The following is a 15,650-nucleotide window of genomic DNA, read 5'->3' on the forward strand; positions in this document are numbered from 1 at the left end:
AAATATAATCTGAATTATTTAAATCAGTAACAGGTCCCAACTCTCTGTGCTTTAGTACAGAACATACAGTAACTCATTTATTATTAACATGAGCTCAGTACATGGCTGTATTTTTTATATCTTATTTTCATTCCATATGTTATTTATATTTTATATTTCTACTGCTATATTCTGTGTATGAGTTCAGTGAAAATTAATATGGTTAGTAATATAGTTTTTTTTAAATTTGTTAACAGTTTGCACAAATGTAAAGACACTACATCAACCATGTAACGTTAATGTCATCCTCTATAACCTACAAAGCATATTAGGTTCAGTTGAGTTTATGTTACTGACGAATAATTACTACACAAAGTTTGTTTTTTAATGTCCACATTTAGGTGGAGTATAACATTCATCATAACGTCAGATAACCATATTTACAGTCTGTGGTTAACCACCGAGGTGAACCTTTAGCTTCTAACATCACACAAACTCACTATTTTCAACAACAACATCTTAACAACAAACATTTTTAAATCATTGACCGTAAATAATGAGCTACACAGTTAGCCGACTGGTTTACAAGCTAACGCTAAACAAGCTAGGTCCGTAAATATAAACACATGAGTAAGCAGTAAATATAACACTACTATATCACTATAAAAACTGAAGCATCAACTTGTTGGATGGTCTGTTAACCGCACAGCAAGCCATGTATGTTGTCAGATATGTGTTAAAGAAACTCTCCAAACGAAGTAAAAAAGAGGAGAAATCAGACGGATCAAGCTGTTAGCCTCCTGACCTGACAGACAGATGCAGCGCACAGAGCTGTCAATCAAATCTGACACAACCCTTATATGGGCATAGTCGTTTTCCTTAATAGAATAAAATCCGATGAGTTATAAAAAAATTCCCCCCACAGTGTGAGGAGAAGGGGCCGTCAACTTCTCAGATATATCTCGTTTTTTGAACCAGGCTGTAAACATGTTGATTCCTGTGGTAAAAACAGGCTTTTTTGGCTGTGGGCTTATGGCACTTCCGGCGCTTCTGCAGCCAGCCTCAAGAGGAACCTCGAGGAACTGCAGTTTTTTGTACTTCCGCATGGGCTTCATTTTTCGAGACCGGAGGTTGCCTCTTGGTATGACCTTGGGCCGTGCCAGCCAGCGGGGGAATGGTGCTGGGGGGGGGGGGGGGGGGGGGGGGGGGGCAATCATGCTTGAGTACAGCACGGTACGGATGGCCAGTGTGACCGCGCCTTAAGTGATGAGAGATATAACCCCAGTGTTTAAAATGTTGCTGTCGGTGTTTTCTGCTCTCTCTCAGTTTTTAAAAGCTACTATCAAGCCTCTCCACCTGAAGCTCACCTGTTGTGATAACGGAATCTAACGGATAACGGATTACACTAAACACGGACACATGGATTGTTCTCTAAAGTCAAGGCAAAGGTTATGAGGTTATGCGAAGGTTAAAGGTCACATATTATGCAAAATGCACTCTACCATGGTTTTCTAACACTAATATGTGTCCCTATCTTATCTACAAACCCCCCAATTAGGAGAAAAGTCCATCCAATGTGTGCTCAAACAGGCTGTTTGGAGATTTTCCCTTCATGACATCACAAAGAGCAGTAAAGCCTCTACCAGGTGGGTGACACTCCCACAGCTAAGCATCTGAGTGTGCCTTCTCACCATAAACAAGAGGGCATGGAGCGCCAAGCCCTAAGACACTCAAGGCCTTCCATCAAGGCGTGGTCAGACACAGCTCATTTGCATTTTAACCTAGGAGCAAGACTCTTAGGCCCTTTTTCAAACCGGCAACTAGACCCTACCCCTACCCACTACCCCTCCGTTTCCGCGTGAGGGTCAGCCATATTAAGTCCGTCCCAAACCAACTAGCGGGGAGTGGTAGTGGGTTATAAAACCCTTCACCAGCGAGTGTGCACCGATGCCGACTTTCGGATCACTTGCAACGCCTATTGTGTCCGGTCGTCATGGACGAAGCAACCTGTGAGTTCAAACACTGCTCCAACTAAGATAGACATTTAATATCAACGTACAGATGTTAACAACTTGAAATATGTATTGTATTGAGGATCAAATATGTTTATTTATTGTAAAGTGTTTTATATTTACAGGGACTGTTGCAAAAACAAAAGAATAGTAAATCATGTTGCAGACAACTTTTCGCTGTTAATATTTATTTCTTGTTTTTCAACTTTTGATGTCTTTGTGAAATCTCAATTCAACAATAAAACATACACTTTTTGCTGCTCTGATGTTCAACAATATTCTCCTTTGTCTTTGCATTAATTTAGGACACCCTGATCTAAAAATGACTAATATAACTAAATAAGAAGAATAATCTAGGCTACATAAATATTTCTACAGAATGCATTAGCTACAAAAAAAAAGCCGTTCCCGCAAGATATCGCTGAGTAACCATGGTAACACAGTTCCTGTTTCCACCTGAGAGAGGGAAGTGTGTCCCAAAGCTTGCCACTGTCTTTCTACCCTACATCTTGATGAAAGGGACTTCATTCGGGTGGCTGTGGCTCAGTTGGTAGAGTCACCGCCTCTCAACCGGAAGGTCAAGGGTTCAATCCCCAGCTGGGCAACATGTCTGATGTTCCAGGTAAAGACACTTTACCCGGAATTGCTCCTGCTGCTTCGGTGGTGGTGGTTCAGTGGCATTAGTTACTTCTGATGGATTGCTCAAGGCACTTTTACACCACATACATACAGATCACTACCATCAGTGTGTGAAAGGGTGGGTGATGTGGTGTAAAAGTGCCTTGAGTAGTTGGAAGACTAGAAAAGTGCTATATAAGCTCAAGTCCATTTACCATTCAGCTGAGAGTGTGACAGAGGGTGTAGGGGTTGGCCATGAAAGAGATATTCATCGTGAACAGGTGTTGATGAAGTAGTTGGCTGGGCAGTGTGGTTTGGTGATGAAGATGGCTGAAGGAGGCTCTGGAGAAAAAAGGTGGATAGCAAAAGTCAGTCCAACAAAAAGACTCACAGAATATTCACAAAACCCACAAAAGTTTGAGAGGACTGTTACTACTGTTAAAGAGGCAGCTTGCAGGAGACTCAGGTAAACTGATAAGTTGCTGCTAATTAGGTCAAATGTGCAGCAGCTGTTTCAGCAGACCACACCTACAGCCTCTGCTACAGAAACAAGAAAAAAACACAAGACAAGGCAAAACTACACTAACAACAAGAACTAAAACACTACAAGTCCAGAGCATGACAACATTCTTGTGAAGTAGAGGCTGTTTTTGACATAAGGCTGTTTTGGCAGCCTGCAGTTAAAGAGATACTTCAGCCATTTGCATTAATCTTTGTATCATTAAACCTGGTAGTATTTTTCAATGGTCGTGCATCCCGCCCTCATTTTCCCCTGAGACGGGAAATCTCTGTGTTTCTAAGTCTGAAAAGGAGCTTCCAGTGACGCAAAATGACCATTTTTGCGTCACTGAAAGCTGTTGCAGTTAGCGGGGTGAAACTACAACACTAGTTCCTCATATTTTCGACCACTGAAGTTAGGGACCAATCACAGATCAGTGGGTGGGAGCTCACGCCCAGAATCAAAACTTAACGTCCGCCATATTGCTTGGAAGCTATTCTAACAGGCTCTATGGAGAAAGCTGATAATGGTGAAAAAATATAAATATAGTGGCGAGACGGCTGCTGCCGACAGGCCGGTCTTGTGTTTTGGCTGCTGCGGCCGCCGCGAGCTGGCCGCGACACAAGACCGGCCTGTCGGCAGCAACCGTCTCACGGTTATATTGCAAGGAGGACAAGGAGCTGGGGCCGGCTCGAGCTGGGGCGGACTGGTAGTTTCGGTGCTCTCGCTGTTTGTCTATGGACACAGTCATAGAGTCTGTTTTCTGCCAGGAATTTCCAAGATCAATTCTGGACGAAATCTCAGAATCATTTGAGGAAACGGCCGTATGTGTTGAAGTAAATATCTCTGTAAATGTTTTTATTAATATATTTCTACTGCTATACTGTATATTTTGGAGAAACTGTAACGATCGAATTTTCCTCTGGGTAAATCAGTATTTCTGATTCTGAAATAGAGGACCTTAGTGGGAGTGGCCTGCGGTGCTGTGCATTCTGGGATTTGGTGTCTTTCATCAACATGAGCCAAAAAGACACTTTCTGCCTTTTCACAGTCAAGAAGGCACCAACTTCAAAATTTATTTCACATTTCTACTACATATATGACCCAATGTCAATACAGATTCATGTTTCAACGGGTGAAGTATCCCTTTAATCACTTCAACTGACACTTAGTTGGCCAGTGGTTTAAGTTATTAATAGAAACTATATAGAAATAGCCAATCGTATCCCTGATGGTATGGATTTCTCTCATCTCAATTTCTGTTATTTAAGAACTGGCTATGAAACAATAAGAGTTTAGAGCCAAATCTATTTTTATATTCTTTTCTATTTTACAATTAATCTCAAGAAAGAAACACATCACTTATAAAAACAAAACTTTCATTTTTAAATGGTATAATGACCTGTCTAATTTCATAATAGTTTGTATTAATGAATGTTACTTGTCTGGATTTATCTGTGTGTGTTCATGAGTGCAGAAATGAATAACCATGGGCAGCATTTGATGAGGTTACCATTAGGCTACCTGGTTAAGATTTAGCCTTAAGTGACCTGAATAGATGATGTTGTGATTGTTAATGTTAATAGTCAGTTGGAACAACAATCCTTGCGTGCATACCCAAAAGACCGGAATAATTAAGGTGGAATAAACACACAGTAGGCAGTGGCGATTCTAGAGTCTGATGGGGCCCCAGGCAAAAATAATTTGGGGCCCTCCAACCAGGGTTCATCACCATCGTGTCTGCCAGTGTCCTGACAATTACTCCTCGTCCTATTTTTTCCTGTTTCTGTTTTTTCTCCTAAAGACATATAATTCCTCTTCCTTTTTCTCCCTTGACTTCCATTGACAAACTTTGGTTTTCACAGAAATAATGCTGTAACGTTCAGCAGAGCCAAGAGAGTGCTGTCAGATGGGGCCCCCTTAGGGAGGTTTTTTACTGGCATTGTAAGAATGGCAATTTATTTGGGTCACTGCTTTGGGTTTAAAGTTTGTCAGCCCTTGGGGGGCCCCTCTACTGGCCTGGGGCTCCAAGCAGTTGCCTGCTTTGCCTGTTGACAAGCAGCGCCTCTTACAGTAGGGCCTCAGCTGAACTGGATCTCTCTCGTTAAAACGTTATTGTCACACATCAATTGACATACATGCACACTTGACATAGCCTGTTAACACCAGCGCATATCATTGGCTGCTGGCAGTGTTCACCTGTATGTTAACACAGAACATAATAACCTTATTACAATTGAGAGTACACATATTTCCATTTATGTCTATGGCCTCTGCAGTTGCAGTAGATTACTGGGTTGTCTGTTTTATGGTCATGTTGTAAAATGGATATCCTGCCTGGTATGCATGTCGAGCGCTTAGAACAGGGTTTTTGCGTTTGATTGCTTTCATGCAACCTGCGAGAAAGAGAGAGAGCATGTCGCTGTCATGTATCTGGTGTGTGCAAGTCCTGCATCTCTTTATAGAGGCTAATTGTGTGTAAACCTGGAGTTATAATCGTAATCCTTGTTACATTACATTTTATATAATTCACAGTTGGATATAGCTGTGACCCGTTGTGCAAGTATCGGCTGTAGACAAAAACTGCTGACAGTGTTGTTGAAAATCTCAGCCGCAAATTGTAGCTCCGTTAAAGTGAAATGAATAGCACATTCTATTTCTGAAAAATATTTCACAATAAAATCCCCCACTTTTCAAACTGTTGAGACGCTTTAATTATTATTCTCCAACGGTTATATAGTCATACAATGAAAGCTTGTTACTTGAAGGACCCGGCCTGTTTAAGGAGTTCACTTGTGAGAGGGAGGGGCCACCAGACCCAGAGGTCATGTTCTTGCATTGTCTCGCCTCTCCCTCCCGAGCACCCATACTCTCCGCCTCACATAGATCTGTGGTAAGGAGTGGACCCAATTGGCAGGTGAGTCACTTGTGCAGTATGACAGTGTGTGCGTACGTGCGTGCGTGTGTATTTGAGAGAGGAAAGAGAAATAGATTTATAAAGACAAATGGAATGATGTAATGGCAGTAACATGTAGAAGAAAACTTTGGGAGAAGGGAGAAGGAAGAAAATAAATACAAATTTATTGTAAAGAATAAGTAAAGAATAAACGAATAAAAAGTTGATGCATGATGATATTTTGAAATTAAACAAACGAGGTGATGCCTGATGTATTTCGAAAGGAATAAAGGGAATAACATTATAAATCAAAGTAATAGTAAGAATACCAGAAAGAAAACAAAGTTGAAGTAGTAAACACAACGTGTGTGTGTGTGTGTGTGTGTGTGTGTGTGTGTGTGTGTGTGTGTGTGTATATATATATATATATATAATACCAGGTATGTGCACTTCTAAATAGAACAATGATCATAATGATTATAATTATAGCCCAACTGATTAATCCCACATCGGTCTGAATAATAATAATAATATTTGCTGTATGCCCTGATATAATGTTTAAATAGATGTGAAAATAAATCAAATGAAGTTATGGGTAGGTGAACATGTAAAACGATATTTCAGAGGGCTGGTTTAGTGTAAAGGAAAGTGAGACTAAGACAATTTAACTAAGTTTAATATAGAAATGGATTCTAAAGAGCAGATAGGGCCCCATTGTGCTTAAAAATACCAAATGTGACACAGAATAGAAGATTAAGTATACATGCATATTACATGACATGTGTCTCTCATACATGCAGCAAAATGCCTGAGTAGTTATACAATGTTCACTTGGCATCACTCAGGTCTTGAAATCATAACCTCTACCAGCAACGCTATGGCCTAATCTTGTTGAGAAATGGGCAAAGGTTTTTTTTAGGTTTTTTTTTTTTTTTTATAACAACCAGCATTGTGTTACCAGCTGTGTGGTGTGTAGAGGCAGACTTTGAGCTTGTGCCATATTTTGAGTTATAAATACATAATTTTGAGAAATTTCTGTACTTCATCCAGAAAATGAACAGGGTTTGTAATTCATTTCTGCAAACTGATCTCCACATAGGAGATAAATTATGTTTAAATTTAAACTATTTTACTGTTGATCAATAAAAGTTTTCAGTTTGAGATACATAATCTAAATCTGACCAAACAGTACTTCCTATGAAAACCATTTTTTACTATTTCACTTTTAGGGTAAACTGCCTACATTAAGTAGAGTATGACTCATGTGTTATAGATTTTCAAAGCCTGCAGCAAGGCTTCCATCGGCACAAATGGACCAAAAGACCATTTGTGGATATTTGGCAATTGCACTGTTGAACAGGTTTTGTAGTTAACGTGATCACTTAAGGGTCAACTCTGGGTTTTCAGTATGAAAATGGGGTTCTCTCATGGAAAAATCACAGTGTTAACATTCTCTTGATCCCTGAACTCAAAGAGGGGATTGTGAGAGGGGAGGAGGACAAGAGCATTCAGAGAAGTGTTTTCCCATGTCTTTATTTATATAAGGGATAAACATGTGAGTGATTTAATGTGATGTACTCATATCCTGCAACACAAACTAATAAAAGCACTGAAGCCTAGTCTTCTGATCTCCTGGAATTGTGTGTGTAAGTATGTTATTATTATTAGCTACATAAGTCAATATGAAACCGACGGGCTGCAGTCCAAAAGCAAGTACACATTTTTAAACAGTTATTCAGGCCAATAAGATACATCTTAATTCAAGTCTGATATCCTAGCAAGGAGAAAAAGAATATAGGCAAAAGTAAGAGGGACCAGCAGCTGAGCTGTATAACCCCTTGAAAAAGAAGTGTATCCAGTGCATATTGCATGGTGGTGCAAAGATATTATAGTGCAATATTAATAGAGTACAGGCTGTAAGATGGTATAAATCTAGATGTGTATCAGTCTTGAAGACCAAGCCAGTTATGAAAGCCTCAGAGTCCCAGAGCGTCTTTCTGCACTTTACAACCCAACAGTGCATTTCCAGCATCCATGCACTCTTGCACACATGATGCTGAAAGAAAAGAAAAACAAACACATCAATTTAGATAAGTTAATGTGGTCCAGCAGCTGTGCTCAACAAGCAAACAGTTACAGTCTTTATTTCAGTTATTACCATTCTGTGCACGGAGCCATGACACAGCCTTCATGGCCAGAAGCTCCCACTCTTCCTGAACGTCAATCTTGAAACCATGAAGCCAGATCAAAGACAGAATGGTGGCCCATACTTCCTGGTTCACCTTATTCAATATATGAGGAAAAAGAACAAAGGATAACCATTAGAGGAAAGTTACATTGAGGGTGGAATACTGCTAGATGGTTTGACTTATTTTCATTTTGAATTGTTTTGTATTATTTATGTTGTGTTATGTTTGATCACCTCTGCTTGCGACATAAGTGTGTCATGAAATGTGCTTTAAGATAGATCCCTTTATTAATATAATTATTTCTTTAAGACAGTTACACACCGATGCAGGCTTTATCTCTTCCACCTCTTTACTGGTCTTGCCCAGTGCTGTAGCCAGAGCTGGAGCTAGGTCCCAGCAGCCAGACGCCTTCTGGAGGGAGACCAACTGAAGCAAAGGGTCCATGGGGAGCTGACTAGTCACGCATTGTTCTGATAAGAAAATCAATATGCAAAGAAAAAATATCAACACTCAATTACAAAGTTAATCAGACTGTAACATAAAATCATCCCCTATGTTAGGGCCAAACAAGTATGTCCATGCAGAAACAAGTACTAGGCTTTTATACTTGAAGCCCATGCTAAATATTACCAAAGCAAACCAAAGGGAAAACTAGTACTACACCTTGTGGTATTTCACAGTAAAGCTGCAAGAATTGATGAAAGTAATGTTGCCCCAGTAACTGTTTATGTTTTGTTTAGACATATTTATTCTTATGGAATCACTTTTTGTGTTCAACTGCATTCAGCTTTTTACTCACCACCAGTGTTGTCAAAGCCATCACATGACATTTGCATTTCATCATCCATCATTTCTTTGAGATAAAATAACAACAACTTGGGATCAGGATATAATAATAACAGTGGAATTATCAAAGAAGAAATTTGACATTTGACTTAACTAGACATTTATCTTTTCAGGTTTAACTCACGAGGATTATCACAGGACATGGCAACAGATCTTGACATACCATGGGGCTTACCACCTGAGAAAAAAAGAGAGTAATAGGATTTGTCATGAAATCATAAACTGCTTAATGCTTGTTCTTATTTTCAAATTTCAAACACTGATTTGCAGATTTCTATCCTCATGATGCTTCAATGGCTGTAGAGACTGTACAGAGCTGCAAACATGTCTTACCTCCTCCAGATCTCACAACCTTTGCCTTGACTTTAGAGAACAATCCATGTGTCCCAAGATCTGTGGAGAGAGTGGAATAAATACATACTTAAACCTAATAATAAGAGCGTAGAGGTGGGCAATATGGAAAAAATATCATATGATTTTTTTTTGGCAAAATCATGAAACTGATCTTTAGACAAATTTGTAAGTTCCTGACCAGTTCAACCAAACTCATTTCCCTGTATAATGTTTTTAAATGCACAAAAACTGTGCAGACAAGTTTAATCTATTTGAAAAACATCTTTGAAGGAGGTCAGGAGGTCTCTCACCCAGAACATCTTTAGCACCCGAAATGTCTTTCCCTCAATTTGATCAATATTTATAAACAATTTGAAGGTTTTCCTCACCACTTTGAAATTATGATTTAGTAACTTTTTATGTTCATCAGGAACATTTTCACTCAGTGATGCATTCATTTAAAAACATGTAGACTTCAAGTTCTTGTGTTTCTGTTCTATTTTAGCCCTGCAGAGTTCCTACAGCTGTAGCTTCATACAGGCTCTGCAGCCTTTGTTGTTTTTTATGACAACATTGGACTAACTTTAGTTTGGCTTATATATAATCAAACATAATACAGAATGTGTTCATTCTGTGACACATGATCAAAGTAAGTTTTACTGATAGAAGAGTTTAATTCATAGAGGGGGCGTGACATGGTTGATTGACAGACAGACAGTCACCATGGTTACTTACTCTCACCTGCCTGCTGCACGCATCGTGTAACGTCGTTTAGTGTAATCCCTATAAGTTTGGTTATCACAACAGGTGAGCTTCAGGTGGAGAGGCTTGATAGTAACTTTTAAAAACTGAGAGAGAGCATAAAACACAGACAGCAACATTTTAAACACTGGGGTTATATCTCTCATCACTGTCTGTCTGAGCTCCGCTCTGTCTGACTCTCTGCAGACTGCTCACGTCTCTCCGGCTTGTTAAACAGTTGCTTGTGTCGCCATCTGAGATGTAAACTTAACTGTGCACACTATGCAGATAAGTTAACTGTTTCTCACGCCGTGTCGGTTTGAGAAAATATCAGAACAGTTGCATATAACCAGGATGGAGTTGTTTTTGCGGACTTACTGTAACATCCTCCTTTCTTTTTCGCCACTGCGGAGCAAAAAGGAGAGGGTGAACATAAACTGCAGCATGATAGAATAAACACATTAGCCCGGTTCTATCTCTGCTTTGGCAGATCATCAGCACGTTAAAATTCTTCACAATCTAAAATCGTTATATCGCACACCACTAATAGGAGGACAGAACTCTCACAAATACCTAACATTCAGCATTTAGTTGTAACATTCTTTCATTTTAAAAAACAGTCCTCTATCATCACTCTGCCCAGAACAGAGAAATCTCTCCAGACTCTCAAAATGCAGGTTCAGAGTTGTTTCAGAGTAGTTTTCATCACCATATCTTTCATATCAAGAAAGATGACACATTCATTTGGGACATCATCCCCTATGTTAGGGCCAAACAAGTACCGTATTTTCCGCACTATAAGGCGCACTTAAAAGCCTTTAATTTTCTCAAAAAAGGACAGTGCGCCTTATAATCCGGAGCGCCTTATATATGGATCAATTGGTTAATTGGTTGATCCATACTGGTTGTACACGGTGCTCAGCGACACTGACTCCGATAATGACGAGAGGGAGCCGGGCATGTTGGATGCCGTACTCGCCCAACTGTTCAATTCGGACACTGAAGAAGAAGAATTTGAGGAATTCGTGGACGGGGAATGAAATGAAAAAGTGAGCTTTACGTGTTATACGTAACTGAACAATGTTGAGTTATGCACTAACGCAGGGGTGCCCAACCTTTTTTGAACCAAGATCTACTTTTAAAGTTACCAGTCTGCCGAGATCTACCAGTCCACATAGTGAGCCATAGCCTTTACCAACAGCCTACAAACGCATTTAATACTCACAAAACAAACAGAAAATAATAAATGAGAGTTCTGTAAAAAATAATGCAGACTACAGACTACAACAGGCTGCTGTGAGATGATGTTGCTTTTGTTAAATTAGCTGCAGACACGGTGAGAGTGAACGGAGTAAAGTCCAACCGACTGTTTGACCGGGTCACGTGTGTTCCCGCCTCGGTCCGTACAGATCACGTATCAACTGTGTGCTGTAGCACTAAAAGTAAAAAGTAAAAAGGTTCGCGTGGTGGCTGGCGCTCCAGTGCAAGTATGTATGTGTGTGTGTGTGTGTGTGTGTGTGTGTGTGTGTGTGTGTGCGTTTGCGTTTGCGTTGTATGTTGGTGTGTCTCATCCCCCGCGATGCTCACAGTCATGACAGCAGAGAGGAGCAGAGAAAAGTAGCTGCAGCTTCATCAAATGCGCTTAATACTCGTAGCATAGTTTCTATATATGACTTTTTGGTAAAACATTTACCCCCCCCCCGGTTTTACCTGCACGTCCTTGCGCATGCCTGCACTCTCTCTCTCTCTCTCGCTCGCTCCTGCACGCAGCAATTTCATGAATAAATGAAAAATTAAATACACACAGGTCGGAAGTATACTTGGGCTCCCAACACAGGTATCGTGTGTGGGAAACAGTGCAATGAAATGAAATTGAAATCACTTTTCTATTTTACAATTGTATTTTATATTGACAAAACATCTCGCGATCGACTGAGAATCAGTCAGCGATCTACCTGTCGATCGCGATCGACTGTTTGGGCACCCCTGCACTAACGTTTGAATTAGCGGTATCAGACTGTGTTTCTTTTACGTGTTTACAACTGAACAAGGCTGGGAGATATTGTGAATATGCACATTAACGTTTGAACAACGTTGAGTTATTGTGAATGCACTACGTATAAAACTACGTTTTGAGAGTTAAGAGAAACGTCAAAGAAATAATTTATTATTTGGGGAAATCGTCTTATGTACTTTTGTTTTTGTAGTTTTATACGTTACGTTTTATACGTATTTATATTTATATATTCACAATATCTCCCAGCCTTGTTCAGTTGTAAACACGTTCTATTCTATGTGCCTTATAATCCGGTGCGCCCTATATATGAAAACAGTTCTAAAATAGGCCATTCATTGAAGGTGCGCCTTATAATCCGGGCGCCTTATAGTGCGGAAAATACGGTATGTCCATGCAGAAACAAGTACTAGGCTTTTATACTTGAAGCCCATGCTAAATATTACCAAAGCAAACCAAAGGGAAAACTAGTACTACACCTTGTGGTATTTCACAGTAAAGCTGCAAGAATTGATGAAAGTAATGTTGCCCCAGTAACTGTTTATGTTTTGTTTAGACATATTTATTCTTATGGAATCACTTTTTGTGTTCAACTGCATTCAGCTTTTTACTCACAATGAACAATGCCACCCCGCTGTTGAAACTGAGGCATTGCACAGGCCATCATTCCTTTGAGACAAAACAACAACTTGAGATCAGAATATAATAAAAACAGTAGAATTACCAAAGAAGAAATTTGACATTTGACTTAACAAGACATTTATCTTTTCAGGTTTTTTACTTACGAGGAGCACCACACAACGTGGAAGAAGACCCTAACATACCAAGGGACATAAACCCTGAGAAAAGAAAAAAGAGAGTATTAGGATTTGTCTTGAAATCAGAAAATGCTTAATGCTAGTTTTGATTTTCAAATGCTATGAAAACACTGACTTGCAGATGTGTATCCTCATGATGGATTAATGTTGGGTCTTTGTGGATAATAGAATTTAAAGTCAGGTCTTTTACCTCTTCTTTTGTAATATTATATAACAAAGCTCTTTTGTAAATTGTCTTGAGGTAATATTTGTTTTGAAATAAGGGTAAGGTCTTCAACTGACTCCCATTCACGATAGCTTATAGATAAAATTAAAGTGAGAATATTTCAAACACTCACCGGGTGTTGGAATATTTCTGCGCACCAGAGGTCCTTGTATCGCCTCGCCATCGCCTTTGTTGACAGCGATAAAGGCAGTGAAGGCACTGCTCACTCCTGATTGCACGCTGAGCTCCACCACCTTCTTCTTCACACTTTCATCCTGCTTTTCTCTAGACTCTCTGTCTTCCATCTCCAGGGAGCGAATCAGAGTCTGAGCAGCCAACCTGTGGACTGTTAGTCTGAAGAAAGAGATGAAAAACATATGAAATATTGCAATTAACCTTTGAATCCTACAGAGCCCCTGAAGTCCCCAAAAGTAAAACAATATATATATATATTGTGCGCACAAGTTAGATGATATCTTGTGTGCTCAAGATATTTTATATACATTTTGGGACTTCAGGGGTTCCGTAGAATCCTTTATTTCTATTGATCTCTTTTTCTGTACCAACTTCTCAGATTATTTCGAGCTGGGTGCTAATATCCAGCATTTATTATTTTGAGATGGTGAACAGCAAGTTGCTGCAGTTTATGAGTACGATGATGATAAGAACTTAACAATGCATGTTTTTGTGGAGACTTTTCAAGATTCTATAATTGCATATATCATTTCAAAACTTAAGTTCACTTTCAAAAGGCCCACTCATATTGTATACAGTTTGGTAAGGAATTCAAAGAAGGCAATTTCTTAGGTGGAAAAGAGTCGGTGAAACATTAAGGAGCTGTTACAGGTAGATTTATAACAATTTGACGGCATTTTATTTACTGAAAGCAAAGTAATATGCTTTGATTAACGATATACGTTTTGGTGTTCTCACATCAGAGGCTGCAAATGTATCAACAAGTCTGTCCTACAGCCTCTAGGTGGCAGCAGTGAGTTTAAAAAAAACACAACAAGAGACGCTTCATGTCTGCACTACAAATCAACTGTGGAAAACAGAAACTGTTAAATTGGACAAAGATAAATGCAGGCAGCTTTGCACTACTTTTTGGTTCTGATTTCCACAAATCAACTGGCCCTGATGAGTTCAAAGGAGCAAAGCATTCATCTTTTGTTACTGCTTATAATATATTGTTTCATGATGCTGATCAAACAATTTCATTGGTAGCTGATTCATAGGAAAACAGAAGTGGCAGAGGCTAGTATCCTCAGGACAACATCCAACACTAGCTTGGGCTCATATTATAGTTAAATAGCATAATAACACAGTTGAAAGAGTTTTTAAAAGAAGGATGAAAAAGGATACTGTAAGCAGCAACATTTCAGACAGAAACTTGGCTGCTAATAGACGTCTTAAGTGTTCTGTGGGATTCAGCCACAGATTTTCTTTTAATCAGTACATATTATTTACATTTAAAATATTTCAAGCATAACTTGGTAAGGGACACAAATTACATTTTCTGGCCTTATTCATACACAATGGTTTACTTGTTGAAAATCTGTATTTATGTGCGCATGTATATTTATTTATACTTCCGACTACCTCTTAATTTGATTAAAAAACAATTGGGAATAAAAACACCATCACACTGTTTTTGAACAACTAATGTTTTACGTTACTTAAACACAATTGAAGTCGAGTTTTCAGAAATCTTTTATCAGTATGACCGACCTATTCTCCACTCCGTGTGTGAGCCACTGTGCTCGCACTTAATACTGCTAATTTCCCTTTACCCAGGGATGTGATGTTTGTTCATCACCTGAATAACCAACTCAACATTTTGATGGACTGTATGAAAAGAATCTTTTTTTACCCAGTGTCCTCTGCAGGTTTCAGACTGAAAGTAAACTGGTTCTGAGAGGGCTGACCTGCCAGGCTGTACTTCACAGTCACACAGCCCTCTGCTGCCTCTGAAATCTGAGAAGTATTACAATTTTATAAACCTTACTGGAAAAAATAAAAAACATTTTAGAATCATATAGTGGGCTCCTACCTGTCCAGTGAGCTGGGCATAAAGCAGTGACCTTTGACCCTGGAAAAGTGCTGTGATTGGCGGGGAGAGGACAGTAACAGACACATCCTTTGGCAAATCCCAGGTGACTGAGATGTCTATCACAGCTGGTTGCAGAGCATATCGCAGTGACTGCATCACCTGGTCAGGAGAAGTCTGTTAAAACTAGTTTTGCTTACTCATCCACCTGAAACCACAAATTCTATCAAAATGTATATATTAGGTTAACTTGACAGCTTTTTGTGTCTAGAGTTTATCTTACTTTGGGTTGCAACCTGTCAGTCCCTGTGATGAACTGAGCATGACCTCCTCCTTCCTTGGCCAACCCATTGATAAGAGCAGAGCTTGCACCTTCTCCAATCCCAAAAGAGAAACATCTACAATGCAGAAGTTTTATTTTTAGAAGATAGCAGGAGAGCATCGGATATATTC

General features: G+C 39.4%; 1 protein-coding gene across 3 annotated transcripts in view; it reads right to left on the minus strand.

Moving 5' to 3' along the window:
* Positions 1-7,521: 7,521 nt before the first annotated feature.
* LOC109992083 (von Willebrand factor A domain-containing protein 5A) overlaps positions 7,522-15,650 on the minus strand; it is a 14,215-nt gene continuing 6,086 nt past the window's right edge. For 2 of the 3 annotated variants that reach the window (XM_065960163.1, XM_065960162.1), the window contains exons 11-23: positions 15,481-15,595; positions 15,201-15,359; positions 15,021-15,124; positions 13,284-13,504; positions 12,913-12,966; positions 12,743-12,796; positions 10,492-10,518; positions 9,373-9,432; positions 9,164-9,217; positions 8,993-9,046; positions 8,515-8,663; positions 8,163-8,286; positions 7,522-8,060 (exon numbers count right to left, since the gene is read on the minus strand). In XM_065960163.1, coding sequence (XP_065816235.1) covers positions 7,981-8,060; positions 8,163-8,286; positions 8,515-8,663; positions 8,993-9,046; positions 9,164-9,217; positions 9,373-9,432; positions 10,492-10,518; positions 12,743-12,796; positions 12,913-12,966; positions 13,284-13,504; positions 15,021-15,124; positions 15,201-15,359; positions 15,481-15,595 — 1,255 coding nt within the window. In that variant the 3' untranslated portion in view covers positions 7,522-7,980. The remainder of the gene's footprint in view (positions 8,061-8,162; positions 8,287-8,514; positions 8,664-8,992; positions 9,047-9,163; positions 9,218-9,372; positions 9,433-10,491; positions 10,519-12,742; positions 12,797-12,912; positions 12,967-13,283; positions 13,505-15,020; positions 15,125-15,200; positions 15,360-15,480; positions 15,596-15,650) is intronic. The other variant, XM_065960164.1, reaches the window with a different exon arrangement.

This window comes from Labrus bergylta, chromosome 11 (assembly GCF_963930695.1).
Source record: "Labrus bergylta chromosome 11, fLabBer1.1, whole genome shotgun sequence".
Classification (NCBI taxonomy): Eukaryota; Metazoa; Chordata; class Actinopteri; order Labriformes; family Labridae; genus Labrus; species Labrus bergylta.